This window comes from Danio rerio, chromosome 15, assembly GCF_049306965.1.
Source record: "Danio rerio strain Tuebingen ecotype United States chromosome 15, GRCz12tu, whole genome shotgun sequence".
NCBI classification, from domain to species: domain Eukaryota; kingdom Metazoa; phylum Chordata; class Actinopteri; order Cypriniformes; family Danionidae; genus Danio; species Danio rerio.
In genome coordinates, this window is record NC_133190.1 from 51,816,264 (window position 1) to 51,832,500 (window position 16,237).

The 16,237-nt window shown below is 44.7% G+C and overlaps 1 protein-coding gene across 3 annotated transcripts in view; it reads right to left on the reverse strand.

Annotated features, from left to right (window-relative positions):
• Positions 1 to 16,237, reverse strand: part of lsamp (limbic system associated membrane protein) — a 163,815-nt gene that overhangs the window by 5,376 nt on the left and 142,202 nt on the right. For all 3 annotated transcript variants that reach the window (XM_073923240.1, XM_073923241.1, NM_001039832.1), the window contains 4 exon segments: positions 13,024 to 13,149; positions 8,644 to 8,775; positions 8,424 to 8,544; positions 4,344 to 4,492 (listed from right to left, as the gene is read on the reverse strand). In XM_073923240.1, coding sequence (XP_073779341.1) covers positions 4,344 to 4,492; positions 8,424 to 8,544; positions 8,644 to 8,775; positions 13,024 to 13,149 — 528 coding nt within the window.

Genomic DNA, 16,237 nt, shown 5'->3' on the forward strand with positions numbered 1-16,237 from the left:
ACGTCATCATCAGCTGCCAAAGTTCAGTTCCAATACTCAAGACCGCAAGTACGGAGGACGCGTGAAACTTCCTGGATGTGTTCTTGATATCGAGGACGCACTGATGCAGACTTGAGCACTGAACTCGCTCTGGAAGTCCCAGAAGTCATTGCGACTGGAGGTGGGAAGCGCTGCAGTTTATTTAGATTTATTATTAAAGTTCAGAGATATCACTTATTTACCTCAGGAGTTTCCCCTAAATGAAACGGTGAAGGTAAATATTAACATGAACATCTTAATAAAGGAATAAACACATTAATGGTGTTTGTTTGCTGAAATTCGCATTGAAATCTGTTTTATTTATATTGTGCAGAGTATATTGATAATGTTTTTATGCAAAGTATATATTTTTAAAAGGCAGAAAACAATAAATCCCTGTATGAATGCTGTAATCTTTAAATAATTTACTATTTGAAGGTCATGTGACCATCAGGAAGAACGCAGCATCATTTCTCAAAGGACGCGTTCTCTGCCCTCGCGCTCTCCCGAGTTTGTTCTTCCGAGGACACCTGGCAACACCGCTCTCCACAAGAACACAAGTCCGCTCTCTGCATTCCTGGAACTGAGAAACAGCCTGTGTTTGGGCATCCCTGATCTAAACAGTCTCTGGGTCAGTGCGTGTAGAGATTTTGCACATCTTCTTGGACACTTAATGCTTCCAGACAGTTTGCTGCATTGTAAAGTGCACATGTGTTGAAGTAGTTCATTATGAGGTGATTTACCTTCTATGTGTGATTTGAGTGGACAGGACTGATTTCTCTAATTCCTCTAATTAATCATTCCTCTGATTTCTCTAATTCCCATAGACGAGAGATAATACAGTAGTGATGCAGGATGAGGGACAGCAGTGAGAGTAAGAGCACAGATACTGCAGTAAACATGAGCTCTAGTGAGAGTAAAAGCACACGTTTTTAAAACGACTCAACAAACTTCAATTTCTGAGAAAAAGTAATTAATGACAGTAGTTTGAGTATTTGTAATTAGTGGCTTCACACCGCTGGCTTTTACTCTCCCTTGAGCTCATGTTTAGTGCAGTATCAGTGCTGTTACTCCACTACTGTCCTTCATCCTGCAGCACTCCTGTATTATCCCTCGTCTGTGGTGATTAGAGGAATCAGTCCTGTTTCTCCTGTCCACTCAAATCACTCATACTGTAGAAGGCAAATCCCCTCATAATGATCTACCTCAACACATGAGCCACTCACAACTGCAGAAAACTGTTTGGAAGCATTAAAAGTGTTCAAGAAGATGTCCAAAATCTCTGCACACTGACCCAGAGACTGATTAGATGATGTTGCTGATGAGAAGATGGCGGATGTTTACTGTATGATGACCCAAACGGCCTTAAACACCCAGCAGCACAAGGCGTCAGCATGATGTCAGACTGATGTTGTACCCTAATGTCAAGGGGACGCTGCAACTCAGTCCAACATCCAACCTAAAACCAACCAAATATCAACGTCTGATGATGTCACAGCTTGACGTTGTGTGGACGTTACCACTATGACGTCTATTAGATGTTGGATTTCGGTTGCCATACCTGATGAATAAATGTCAGTATTGACGTCAATATGATGCTGGTTTAAGATGTCGGCTTGACGTTGGATTTTGGCCACTTTCCAACAACCAAATATCAACATCATTTCAATGTCGTTATTGCTAGAGACAGAATTTTGGTCACCTGACATCCCAATCTAAATCTAAGCTAATATGAGCGTCTGATGACATTGTGTGCCTGCTGGACAATCATTAGATGCACTACAGAACGTGACGTTTACACACTTCCACATATGACATGTAAACACATCAGCTTTACACAGCGTAACACTCTACTGCTGTTGAAGCTCTACTGTTTGCTCATCCTCTGAGTGATGTTCACAGCAGACACTGTTACTCTGCACTGCATGTTTAGGCAAGTGATGCTGCTTTACCGTGAGTATGATTGTGCAGTTCTCTCTCCACCACTGGTATCTGTGTACTGGTTTATGTGGTTTATATATGCAGGCTTCTGTATAATGACAGTAGTATAACTGTTATCTTTAACTCAATTCACTTTATTTGTCCATTATTGTTCATAGATATTGTTTTTAAAGCAGCTTTACAAAATCTAAATCAGTTCTCTTGGTGATGGTACGGCACTACACACACCGGTGTGAACAAGTGTTTGCCCCTTTACTGCTTTCTCTTATTTGACATGTGTGTCTCTGTAATGTTTCAGATCATCAAACTAATGTCAACATCAGTCCCAGATAACACACGTCAACACATCCTGCAGTTTGGACATGAAGGTTTTTATTATTGAGGTGTTGCTAGGTGGTTGCTAAGGTGTTTATTACTAAGGGAAAACTAAATCCTGAACTACTCAGCTCTGTGTGAATAAGGGCGCACTCACACTATACTGTCCAAACCGTGCTCAGGCCCGTTTCCCAGATCATTAGAGAAGTGTGAGGCACTGAATCGGGCTCAGGCACGGTTCACTTGGCCGGCTCTGGCCCGGTTGGAAGAGGTGTGCCAGAGCGCGGTTCACTTGGGCTCAGATGCGGTGCGCTTGTGTGTGAGTGGAGAGAGCACCTGAGCCTGAAACTGAAGACGAGTCGTGACTGTAAGATCTGTGTGATCTGGATTATTAATCATGCTCACTGTTTAGTGAACACTCACTGTTGTAGATTATTCCAGCCCTCACTGCAGCACAGCTGATCTCAGCACAGCTCCTCACTCCTGCAGCAGCAACACGTCATGATGGACTCTGAGCGTCAGCAGTGGCGGATCTGTTCAGCAGGAGATCTGACTGTGTGTCTCTGCATATCACACCACTAAACCCAAATCCCTGAAGAAGAGTCCACTGAGCTGAGCGAGAGCGCTTCTCTACTGACCAGCGCATCATCATGACGAAGAGTGCTCAGGCCCGAATGTCATGTGAGTGTGGGTTGCGGGGGGGGACGGGAGGAGGGACGAGCGTGCCCAGGCCCGGTTCAAGGCAGCTGTACATAGTGTGAGTACACCCTTAGTGTTTTCCCCCTATTAAACCATGACTGACCTCTGCTTTCCCACACCTGAGTTCTGCATCTGCATCCACAGCCAGGTCTCACCTGTTCACCATGCAGAAATCACTTAAACAGGACCTGCCTGACAAAGTCAAGTAGACCAACAGATCCTCAGAGTCTGAGATCCACAGAAATTCAAAGGACAATCTTCCAGTCTGGGAAAGGTTATAAGCCATTTCTAAAGCTTTGGGACTGCAGTGAAGCACAGCGAGAGACATTATCTGCACACAGCAGAACTCAGAGCAGTGGAGACGTGGCCAGACGACCAGAACTACCCAGAGAGCACAGCCACAACTCATCCAAGAGGACACAGAGGATGAACAACAACAACACAGACCTGCAGGACTCGGTTACGGCGACTGCTCATGACTCCACCAACAGAAGAGACTGGCAGAGGTCAAGACAAACACCACTGCTGACAGAAAGAACACAGAACCTCGACTCAGTCTGGCCAGAAAACACTTTAATGATGGCCAGGAGTCTGGGGAAACCCTGTATAAGACCAGACACACTGTCATATAGTAACACTGCGTTTCAGAGAAAGAAGAACCACGAACTCTGCTGTGACCAGAACTCCCTGCAGGAGAACACCCAACCGTCTGTGAGAGACCTCAAGATGAAGAGAGCTCGGGTTCTACAGCTGAACAATGATCCAAACACACAACAGCGGCGAGCGCACTTCTGAATGACTGAAGAACCACTACATGAAGACTGTGGAGTGGCCTAGTCAAAGTCCTGACCTGAATCCAATTGAGATACCGTGGCATGAAGAGGTGGATCATGCTTAAACCCCTCCACTGTGTCAGAGTCACAGTAGTTCTGCAGAGATGAGGGGTCCAGATCTCCTGCACGGCGCTGGACACTCACAGTGAGTTACGGAGAACACTGGACTGCAGGAGCAGCTGCTGACGCTGGCAGAGCCGCTTATTAGGGGGAAACACTCTCACACAGGGCTGAGGAGTTTCTGCAGGATGTGTTGACTATATGGGAATGATGTTGACATTAGTTTGATGATCAGAAACATTAAAGAGACCCACATGCCAAATAGGAGAAATCAGACAAACACTGATTCACACCCGTGCACAGAGCAGGGGGTTCAGACATTCAACATGTTTACAGGGGGCTGTGAGGGGTTAGGGGGGGGGGGGATAATATAACCAGTGCTGCATACTGCATATACATCACCACCCAACCAACATGTGTGTGTGTGTGTGTATCAGAGTGTGTGACTGAGAGTGTGTGTGTGTGTGTGTGTCTCACTGTAGAGGAACACGCTGGCGTTGTGTACTCCCAGTCTGTTTGTTGCCACACACGTGTAGTTTCCGTAATCTTCCTCCGTCACGTTCGCCACCACCAGAACCGTGCGGGAGCCGCTGACCTGAATGGTGAGACTCTGAGAACTGGACAGCCTGATCAACACACACACACACACACACACACACACACACACACACACACACACACACACACACACACACACACACAAACACACACACACACACACACACACACACACACACACACACACACACACACACACACACACACACACACACACACACACACACACATTTAGTTGGTATCTCCTCATGAAGTCAGGCCTGAATATTGCTGGATCAGTGGGGTTGGCAGGCAGACTGTATGGTGTCTGCAGAAAGTCGAGTCTGAGAGTCTGAAGATGCAAAGTTTAAATGAGTGAAGAGGTTTAAGAAGCCGTCATAACTCTGTCTGCTCGCTGGCTTCTAGTCTGGATTGGTGTTTCTTGCTAGGCTGTTTATAGGGGGTTCTGAGTGGTTGCTAAGTAGCTGCTAGGGTGTTTTTTAATGGTTCCTAGGGTGTTCTAAGTGATTGCTTAGGTGTTGCTAGGCAGTTGATAAGGTGTTCTGAGTTGTTGCTAGGCGGTAACAAAGGCGTTACTAGGGTGTTTTGACTGGTTGTTAAGGCATGGTAGGCGGTTGCTAAGGTGTTCTAAGTGGTTGCTAGGCAGTTGCAAGGGTGTTCCAGGTAGTTGTTAAGGTGTTGCCAGGTGGTTACTAAGGTGTCGCTTAGAGATCTAAGATCTACGTAGTTATGAAGGCATTGCTGGGGTGTTTTATGTGGTTGCTAAGATGTTGCTAGGTGGTTGCTAGGGTGTTCTGAGTGGTTGCTAAGGCATTGCTAGGTGGTTGCTAGGGTGTTCTGGGTAGTTGCTAAGGCATTGGTAGGTGGTTGTTAGGCGGTTGCTCAGGTGTTCTAGGTCATTGCTAAGGTGTTGCTAGGTGGTTGCTAGTGTGTTCTAAGCGGTTGTTAGATGGACGCTAAAGCATTGCTAGGTTGTTGCTAAGATTGCTAGGTCATTGCTAAGGTTTTGCTTGGGTGTTCTAAGTGGTTGCTATAAAGTAGCTAGGTGGTTGCTAAGGCGTTACTAAATGGTTGCTAAGGTGTTGCTAGGTGGTTGTTAGTATGTTCTGATTGGTTGCTAGGCAGTTACTAAGGCATTGGTAGGTGGTTACTAAGGTGTTGCTTGGTGGTAGCTAAGATGTTTTAGGTTGTTGCTAAGGTGTTGCTAGGGTGTTCTGATTGGTTGCTAGGTGGTTGCTAAGGCATTGCTAGATGGTTGCTTAAGTGTTGCTAGGTGGTTGCTAAAGAGCTGCTTGGCGGTTGCAAAGGTGTTCTCAGTGGTTGCTAGGGTGTTCCGAGTGGTTGTTAGGCAGTTACTAAGGTATTGCTAGGTAGATGCTAAGACGTTGCTAGGTGGTTGCTAGGGTGTTCTGAGCGGTTGCTGAGGCATTGCTAGGTGGTTTCTAAGGTGTTGCTAGGCAGTTGCTGAGACATTGCTAGGTGGTTGCTAAGTTGTTGCTAGGTGCTTGCTAGGGTGTTCTGAGTGGTTGCAGAGGTGTTGCTAGGTGGTCGTTAAGGTGTTGTTAGGCAGTTGCTAAGGCCTTGCTAGGTGGTTGCTAGGCGGTTGCTAAGGTGTTGCTAGGTGGTTGCTAAGGTGTTCTGACTAGTTGCTAGGCAGTTGCTAATAAATTAGCATGGTTCTAGTATGTATTAGTATGTTGTTAGCATGTTGCTAGTATGATTACTATGTTATTAGCATGTTGCTAGTATGATTAGTATGTTGTTAGCATGTTGCTAGTATGATTAGTATGTTGTTAGCATGTTGCTAGTATGCTTAGTATGTTGTTACAACATTTTGCTATTATGATCAGTATGTTGTTAGCATGTTGCTAGTATGATTAGTATGTTGTTAGCATGTTGCTAGTATGATTAGTATGTTGTTAGCATGTTGCTAGTATGATTAGTATGTTGTTAGCATGTTGCAAGTATGATTAGTATGCTGTTAGCATGTTGCTAGTATGATTAGTATGTTGTTAGCATGTTGCTAGTATGATTAGTATGAGGTTAGCATGTTGCTAGTATGATTAGTATGAGGTTAGCATGTCCAATGTAAAGTCAATGGCAGTCTTTTAAATGGAAGTCTATGGGACAGTTGCTAATGTGTCGTAAGTGGTTGCTAGTGTGTGGCTAGTAAGTTGAAAGGTGATCAGTGATTGGTAGATATGTAGTCTGAGTTAAATAAGCCCAACCTTATGTCTGTATGATGGTCTGGATTACAGAAATAGAGACAGTTATCATCAGACCAGGCCTGTCTCTTATTATGAGCGTAATCTGTCTGATTTCACCAATAATCCACCAATAATCCACCAATAATGCATCAATAATGCAGACGCTGCACACATGGGGAGTTCCCACAAAGTTTGCAGACTGTAATGCAGAAGAGTATGTTGATGTTCAGTACTCTCCTGTGTTTGAGGATGTTCAGCCTCACATATGAGACTCATCCTTCTTTTGGTCAAAGCCGCGATGCTGATGTTTAATAAAGCATCAATTAATCTTGAATGTTTGACAGAGAGAGTTTACTGTGGAAATTAAATCATAACAGGCCTGAAAAATCAAGGCTTGAACAGAAACGCTGGCTAATAACGATACTCTCACAGGAGATATTCTCAATACTATCAGTTCACTTGATGAAGAGTTCAGACGAGGAGCTGAGAGTGAATGAAACAGCGGCGAGCGCGCAGTGTTTAATATATGGACATTAATATACAGGAGCACGTTTAAAACAGGACGATCTGCTGAATTACACTGCTCATATTCCACTGCTGTTCGACACATACTGTAGCCATAATGCCTCATAACACACTTACTGATCAACACAACTGATGAACACACATAAACACTGAAGGATCATAATGTACAGAAGTTATCTACATTCTACATGTCTACTCCAGTTTGACTATCGGGTGTCTCTCAGTACTGTCAGGAAAACGATGGTTCGTGTGTTTATTGACTCATGTTTGAGCACAGATGAAGAGCCGATGACTGATCTACACTACACTTCAGCAGGAGAACACCCCATAGCTCTGATTAATGTACACCAGTTCTGTCTGCTGCGGAGCGTCACACATGTACAGAAGCAGACGGGGCTCCAGAATATTCAAACCTTTCATTATATCAATATCATAAAAATATAAGTGTAACTGCATGCAGAGCGCAACACATACAGTATTCAACTCAGTGAGCCGTTCACTATCTGCTGTATGAAGACGTCGGAAGTAAATCTAGAGACAGGTCAGATCTCTGATGCTGAACACCAGAGAACTGTGTGGAGAGCATGAGCCAAGCCAGGGAAACAGAACACTGTTAGCTAATGTTAGGGTTATCTTAATGTTTCGACAATGTCAGCTGAACGTTAGGAGTTACATTACCTGAATGTTAGCTCAATGTTTGCTGAACGTTAGGAGTAACATTACCTGAATGTCAGCTCAATGTTAGCTGAACATTAGAAGTAACATTAACTGAATGTTAGCTTAATGTTAGCTGAATGTTAGGAGAACGTTAGCAGTAACATTCCTGAATGTTAGCTCAATGTTAGCTGAACGTTAGTGGAATGTTAGCTGATTGTTAGGAATAACATTACCTGAATGTTAGCTCAATGATAGCTAAATGTTAATAAAATGTTAGCTGAACGTTAGGAAAAATATTACCTGACTGTTAGCTCAATGTTAGCACAATGTTAGCTGAAAGTTAGCAGTAATATTACCTGAATGTTAGCTCAATGTTAGCAGTAATATACCTGAATTTTAGCTCAATGTTAGCTCAAGGTTAGCTGAACGTTAGCAGTAACATTACCTGAATTAGCTGAGTGTTTGTGGAAGGTTAGCAGAATGTTGTAAAATATAGAAAACCCTCCTGGCTAACTAACGCTTTAACATTAGTGTGTGTGTGTGTGGTCAGTGTTTGGTCTGCATGTGTGTGTGTCAGTGTGTGTGTGTCACTGTGTGTGTGTGTGTGTACCTGCGCTCGTCTCTGTACCACTCAAACTCAGGCTGTGGGACGGCGGACGCTTCACAGTGCAGAACTCCAGCCTGACCCACGGCCGTCTCCGAGCTGCGCACATCCTTTATATACGGCGGGTCTGCGGACACACACACACATCAGTCACAGCGCGCACACACACTGACCACACACCCACACATCCCTCACAGCACACACACACACACACACTGATACTCACAGTTGACCACCACATTGACGTATTTGACATCAGGTGTGGAGACATCATTGCTGGCTTTACACTCGTAGCGTCCCGCCTGAGAGCGAACGACCCCCGAAATCTCCAGATACTCGCCCACATCCAGAGCCTCGGCTGACACACACACACACACACACACACACACACACACACACACACACACACACACACACACACACACACACACACACACACACACACACACACACACACACACACACACACACACACACACACACACACACACACACACAGAGAGCGAGAGAGAGAGCAGCATCAGTATGGGTTGTGGTTCTGCATCTGCTCCAGCAGAGGGCGCACTGGAGACACTCAGAGAACACCAGTACTGCAGATCAGCACATTCACATCAGCTCCAGCACAGCAAGGCCCAATCCCAACTCTGTGTTTGAACCCATTCTCCTTGGCGCTTGGACCCGAGTGTGAAGAGGAAGGGCTTCATAATGTACCCCTGAGCAATGGCCAGCACTACAGCACCTGCACACGTCATCATGGGTCATCACGCGCTCCTGCTTCATGTGAGATCAGACACTGACCGAGTTACTCCAGTTGTGTTATTCAGGTGTTTATCTTCAGGACATCACTGAAGGCATATATCATGTTATCCTCACCAAATAATGTGACAATAAGATCATAACTGTCCTGCGCATGTACACAGTGGCCATATTCATCATGTAAACACACCATAACAGCATTAGCATTACAGCAGACACTGTAAACAGGTGTACAGTTGCAATATAAACAGCTTCATTCTGCACTAAAACAGCCTCAAATGTGTATTGTGTTGTGTAACAGCAGTAATGTTTGTCAAACTGTAGAGTCTCTGCTTGTTCCTGGCTGTGTGTGGGCGGAGTGATACACAAAGGGTAAAGAGGCTGTACGGATGCGGAAATTACCTAAATATACCACGGCTATCAGCCAATCAGATTCGAGATATATATATATATACAGTTAAAGTCAAATTAAAGTCAGAATTATCTGCTCTGCTCTGAATTTTTCTTTTTTAAATATTTACACTTATTAAAGCAAAGAGTTGTTGACAGTGTTTCCTCTAATATCTGTTCTTCTGGAGAAAGTCTGATGTGTTTTATTTGGGCTAGAATAAAAGCAGTTATTAATGTTTAAACACCATGTTAAGCTCAATATTATTCACCCCTTCAGCAATATTAGTGTTGGATTGTCTCCAGAACAAACCACTGTTATACAATGACTTGCCTAATTACCCTAACTTTACCCTGATTACCCTAGTGAAGCCTTTACATGTCACTGTAAGCTGAACACTAGTGTCTTGAAGAAGATCTAGTCTAATATGATGTGCTGTCATCATGGAGAAGATATGTCTTGTGTTGATAAAATCTTCCTTCTGGTAAACAGAAATTGGGGTAAAATATACAGGGGGGGGGTAATAATGCTGACCATTCATTCATTCAATTTCTTTTTGGCTTAGTGCTTTATTCATCAGGGGTCATCACAGCAGAATGTACCGCCAACTATTCCAGCATATGTTTTACACAGAGGATGCACTTCCAGCTGCAATCCAGTACTGGAAAACACACACACACACACACACACACACACACACTCATACACTAGGGCCAGTGTAGTTGATCAGTTCCCCTATAGCGCATGTGTTTGGACTGTGGGGGAAACCGGAGCACCCGGAGGAAACCCACACCAACACGGGGAGAACATGCAAACTCCACACAGAAACACCAACTGACCCAGCCGAGACTCAAACCAGAGAGCTGAGTGCTGTGTAGTAACAGTGCTAACCGCTGTACCCCCATTATTCTTACTTCATGCATATAATGTTCCCATAGTTTGCGTTAATCAGGTTCAAATGTGGGTCATGTTGAGTCTGAGCCTCTGTGTTTTCAGGTTGGAGCTGTTCCTCATGTACATGTTGTGAGGTCAGTTTGATGAACAGCATCATCACATTATCAAACTGTTCTTGTGGACATGTTGGAGTGAGGCTGAACGTGAGGCAGCGGCTGAGCTGGTCAGATATACTCACTGCACAGACAGCGTGAGCGTCCTCTCGGAACCGCACACGGCGTGAGCGCAGAATAAACTCGCACACCTTCCTTTACTTCAGCCATCATTCCCACATGAGTGTGTGCGCTGTAACCGAAAGCAGGAGACGCGTCTCTATAGCAACCTCTCGCGACACAACCTCTCCAGTGCAGCGCCTCGCGATACACAAACACGTGACACGAGTCATGTTCATCATCAGTAGCGGAGGAACAGCGGCAGATGTAGAGGAGTACTGACTTATCTCTGATCATTTACTGGAGTAAAAGTTCACATCTTTGACTTCACTTGTACATGTATGTAACTCAGTACTGCACACCTCAGATTCTGGGAAATAATCACGCCCTTGGTTTCGAGTGTGGTCCTGAATAATCAGCCCTTCCCCGCAGCCCCACACCTTCACGATGAAGAGAACTGGGACACCCCGACCCCTTCATCTGTTCATCTCACACAGACTGATCTGGTCACCGTTAATCAGGAAGTGCTCCACAGCACAGTATTGAGCAGAGCAAGCCTCATTTGCATACTCATGTTTTATTCATGAGCCTGGTTTACCACAGTGAGGCTCTGTGCTGTTATTTAGCGAATACTAATTTATGGAAAACCAGGAAATCTGCAGAGTTCAGCACAACCACACACACACACACACACACACACACACACACACATGCACACACACACACAGACACACACACACACACACACACATGCACAGACACACACACACACACACACACACACATGCACACACACACACACACACACGCACACACACACACATGCACACACACACACACACACACACACATGCACACACACACACACACACACACACACACACACACACACACACACATGCACACACACACACAGACACACACACACACACACACACACACATGCACAGACACACACACACACACACACACACACACACACACACACACACACATGCACACACACACAGACACACGCACATACACACACACACATGCACAGACACACACACACACACACACATGCACGCACACACAGACACACGCACAGACACACACACACACACACACGCACAGACACACACACACACACACACACACACACACACGCACGCACGCACGCACACACGCATGCACGCACACGCACGCGCGCACACACACACACACACACACACACACACACACACACACACACACACACTCTACAGAGCAGCAGTCTTTATGAAGGGAATAATGATGTCCAGCAAGCATCAGCTCGTAATGGAGCAGTTAATGCGGGGTCAGAGGTCAGCGCTAGGCTAATGTTACGCTGATAACTCCTGATTAATGATACAGCAGCTAACAGGCCTCCGTCTCTGACCTTTACTGACCTTCTGTGGAGACATCACTGCATCGATCCAGAGCGCGCACACACACACACACACACACACACACACACACACACACACACATACGCACACGCGGGTCGATACTTTAAACAGCGCTCAGCTCTCCTCAGTAAATGCAGCTCCCAGCGCGTCTGCAGCAGTCGATGAGGAAGATCTTCTGGACGACAGATACGCTGTGAACATGAAACCACACACACACACGCACGCACGCACGCACGCACACACACACACACTGCTCCACATGCATCACTCACGTTGACACTCTTTCGACTTCCTGTCTGACAGATGGAGAACATGCGGACAGAATCCAGGTCAGGGTGTGTGTGCAGGTTTCCTGAAGGACACGAGAAACAGCGGGAACTACAGCTGGACACACCCTCACACACTGACAGGGGGATCGGCAGGTGTGTTCAACAGGTCTGACCCTCAGGGGTGCTGTTGCTAGGTGATTTAAATTGTTGCTAGGTGTTTTGGAGTGTTGCTAGGTGACTTAGGTTGTAGCTAGTTGATTTAGAGTGTTGCTAGAATGGTTTGGGGTGTTGCTAGGGTGATTTGGGTTGTAGCTAGGTGATTTGGGGCGTTGCTAGGGTGATTTGGACTGTTGCTAGGGTGATTTGGGGTTGTTGCTAGGGGGATATGGGGTGTTGCTAGGGTGATTTGGGTTGTAGCTAGGTAATGTGGGGTGTTGGTAGGTGACTTGGGGTGTTGCTTGGGTGATTTGGAGTTTTGCTAGGGTGATTTGGGTGTGGCTAGGGTGATTTGGGTGTTGCTAGGGTGATTTGGGTGTTGCTAGGTGAGTTAAGGTGTTGCAGGTGTTGTTATTTTAGAGTGGTCTCCAGGGTAGTTGTTGGTAAGGTGATTTGGGTTGTTGTGAGTGTGTTGTGGCTTATTGAGATGTGATTAGGGTTAGCTGATTGGCTGTCTCTCACCTGATGGGTTGAGCAGTCTCCAGGTGATGGCAGGATCTGGTCTCCCATTGGCTAAACATGTCAAGGTGACGTTGCTGCCCTCGTTCACAGTGATGTCCTCTGAAACCTTGTAGATGATTGCAGGAACTGAAGGAGGAAAACAGACACGCATTAGCAGAGAACACTGAGGGATGCTGGGAGATCACACACACACACACACACACACACACACACACACACACACACACTGCGTGCGCAGCAGTGAATGTAGTCAGATGTAAACTCTGCCGCTTCAGCAACACAAATCTGCAGTTCATCATCAGAGCTCCTCCTCATCCTCATCCTTCATCAATTCTGAGCTAATCCTCTCTAATCCCAGACTCCACCCACAACACACAAGCCCCGCCCTCCATCATCTGAGGACACACAGAATGATTTATGCAAATCAGCAGAATCACACCCACAACATCAGCGCTGACGGCAGAGCAGCACAGCACAGCACAGCGGAGGAAATAAAGCCCTGTCTGCGTTATATAACTCGCCGGCTGCACACACACACACACACACACACACACTCTGCAGAAACTGAATTGTGTGTGTGTGTGTCTGAAAAACATGTTCACTAGGTGGCAGATCGGCTCTGTTTCTCACAGCAGGGATTCAACACTCCAATCTCTCACTCCAGCACTCTGCTCCTGCTTAACCAATCACTGCTGCCTTTACAACACTCAGCACACACACACACACACACACACACACACACACACACACACACACTTCTGCGAGCACCTCTGTCTTTCTCTCTAACATGCATGAAATTGGAGCTGTAGTTGCAGCAGGACTGACAAGAGAATCTGTAGCAGAAACACAGGATCCTCCAAGCCTGACAAGAACAGACCCAGAACAATTGTTCTGTAACTCCAGCAGCTGCTCTTTACGGCCCACTCTATGTTTATATCCGCTAACACATGGAAAACATCATCATGACCTTCATCCTGAAACATCATCATCATCATCATCATCATCATCATCATCATTATCAACATCATCTTCATCATCATCATCTTCATCATCATCACCATCATTATCATCATCATCCTCATCATCACTATCACCATCATCTTCATCATCATCACCATCATCACTATCATCATCATCACCATCATCATCTTCACCATCATCATCATCATCATCACCATCATCACTATCATCATCACCATCATCATCATCATCATCATCATCATCATCACCATCATTATCATCATCATCACCATCATCATCATCATCATCACCATCTTCATCATCATCATCACCATCATTATCATCATCATCACCATCTTCATCATCATCATCATCACCATCTTCATCATCTACATTATCATCATCTACATCATCATCTTCATCATCATCACCATCATCTTCATCATTATCATCATCTTCATCATCATCTTCATCATCATCACCATCATCTTCATCATCATCATCATCTTCATCATCATCATCATCTTCATCATCATCACCATCATTATCATCATCATCACCATCATCTTCATCATTATCATCATCATCACCATCATCATCACCATCTTCATCATCTACATCATCATCATCACCATCATCATCATCATCATCATCATCACCATCTTCATCATCTACATCATCATCATCACCATCATCATCATCATCATCATCATCACCATCATCTTCATTATCATCATCATCTTCATCATCACCATCTTCATCATCCTCATCATCATCACCATCATCTTCATCATTATCATCATCATCATCATCAACATCACCATCATCTTCATCATTATCATCATCATCATCATTATCATCATCATCACCATCATCATCACCATCTTCATCATCTACATCATCATCATCATCCTCATCATCATCACCATCATCTTCATTATCATCATCATCATCTTCATCATCACCATCTTCATCATCATCACCATCATCTTCATCACCATCATCTTCATCATCATCACCATCATCATCATCAACATCATCATCATCGTCATCATCATCACCATCATTATCATCATCATCACCATCATCATCATCATCATCATCTTCGTCATCATCATCATCATCACCATCATCACAATCATCTTCACCATCTTCATCATCTTCATCATCACCATCATCAATTTCATCATCATCATCATCTTCATCATCATCTTCATCATCATGATCATCTTCATCATCTTCATCATCTTCATCATCATTACCATCATCATCATCATCACCATCTTCATCATCATCATCTTCATCATCATCATCATCTTTATCATCTTCACCATCATCATCATCTTCATCATCACCGTCATCACTTTCATCATCATCATCATCATCATCATCTTCACCATAATCATTATCATCATCACCATCATCACTATCATCATCATCATCATCATCACCATCATCATTATCATCATCACCATCATCACTATCATCATCATCATCATCATCATCATCACCATCATCACTATCATCATCATCATCTTCATCATCATCATCATCATCTTCATCCTTATCATCATGATCATCTTCATCATCTTCATCATCATCATCATCATCTTCTACATCATCATCATCATCTTCATCATGCCAGTTCACTGATACTAGGTAATAGGAATGTTAGATCTCATTCCTTCATTCATTTTCCTTCAGCTTAGTCATTTATTTATCAGGGGTCACCAACTATTCCAGCATATGTTTTACACAGCAGATATCCTTCCAGCTGCAACCCATCACTGGGAAACACCCATACACACTCATACACTACGGCCAGTGTAGTTGATCAGTTCCCCTATAGCGCATGTGTTTGGACTGTGGAGGAAACCCACGCCAACAAGTTCTAAGCATTCTACCTGAAGACACTGGTCACTATGGCGCCCTCCATGCAGCAGGTAAGCAGAAGGTTTATATGCTGTATAGCTGCAGGGTAACTGTGTGTATTGACTGTGCACCACGACAGCTGAGCTCTCTGATGCAGACTGATATCATGATGTGCATCATCTGGAAAGCTGCTGTGGAACTGTAATTACGGTGAACAGCGCTGGACAAATAATCTGCAACTGAGTAACACTGAATACTGAAGCAGCTGATATGACTGACATGACTGATTTACACATCACCGCCGCATGCACACCGCATTACTGACAACTCTGTGTCTAACATTAATGATGCTGACGTGGCTTGATTAGGCCCAATTAATAAA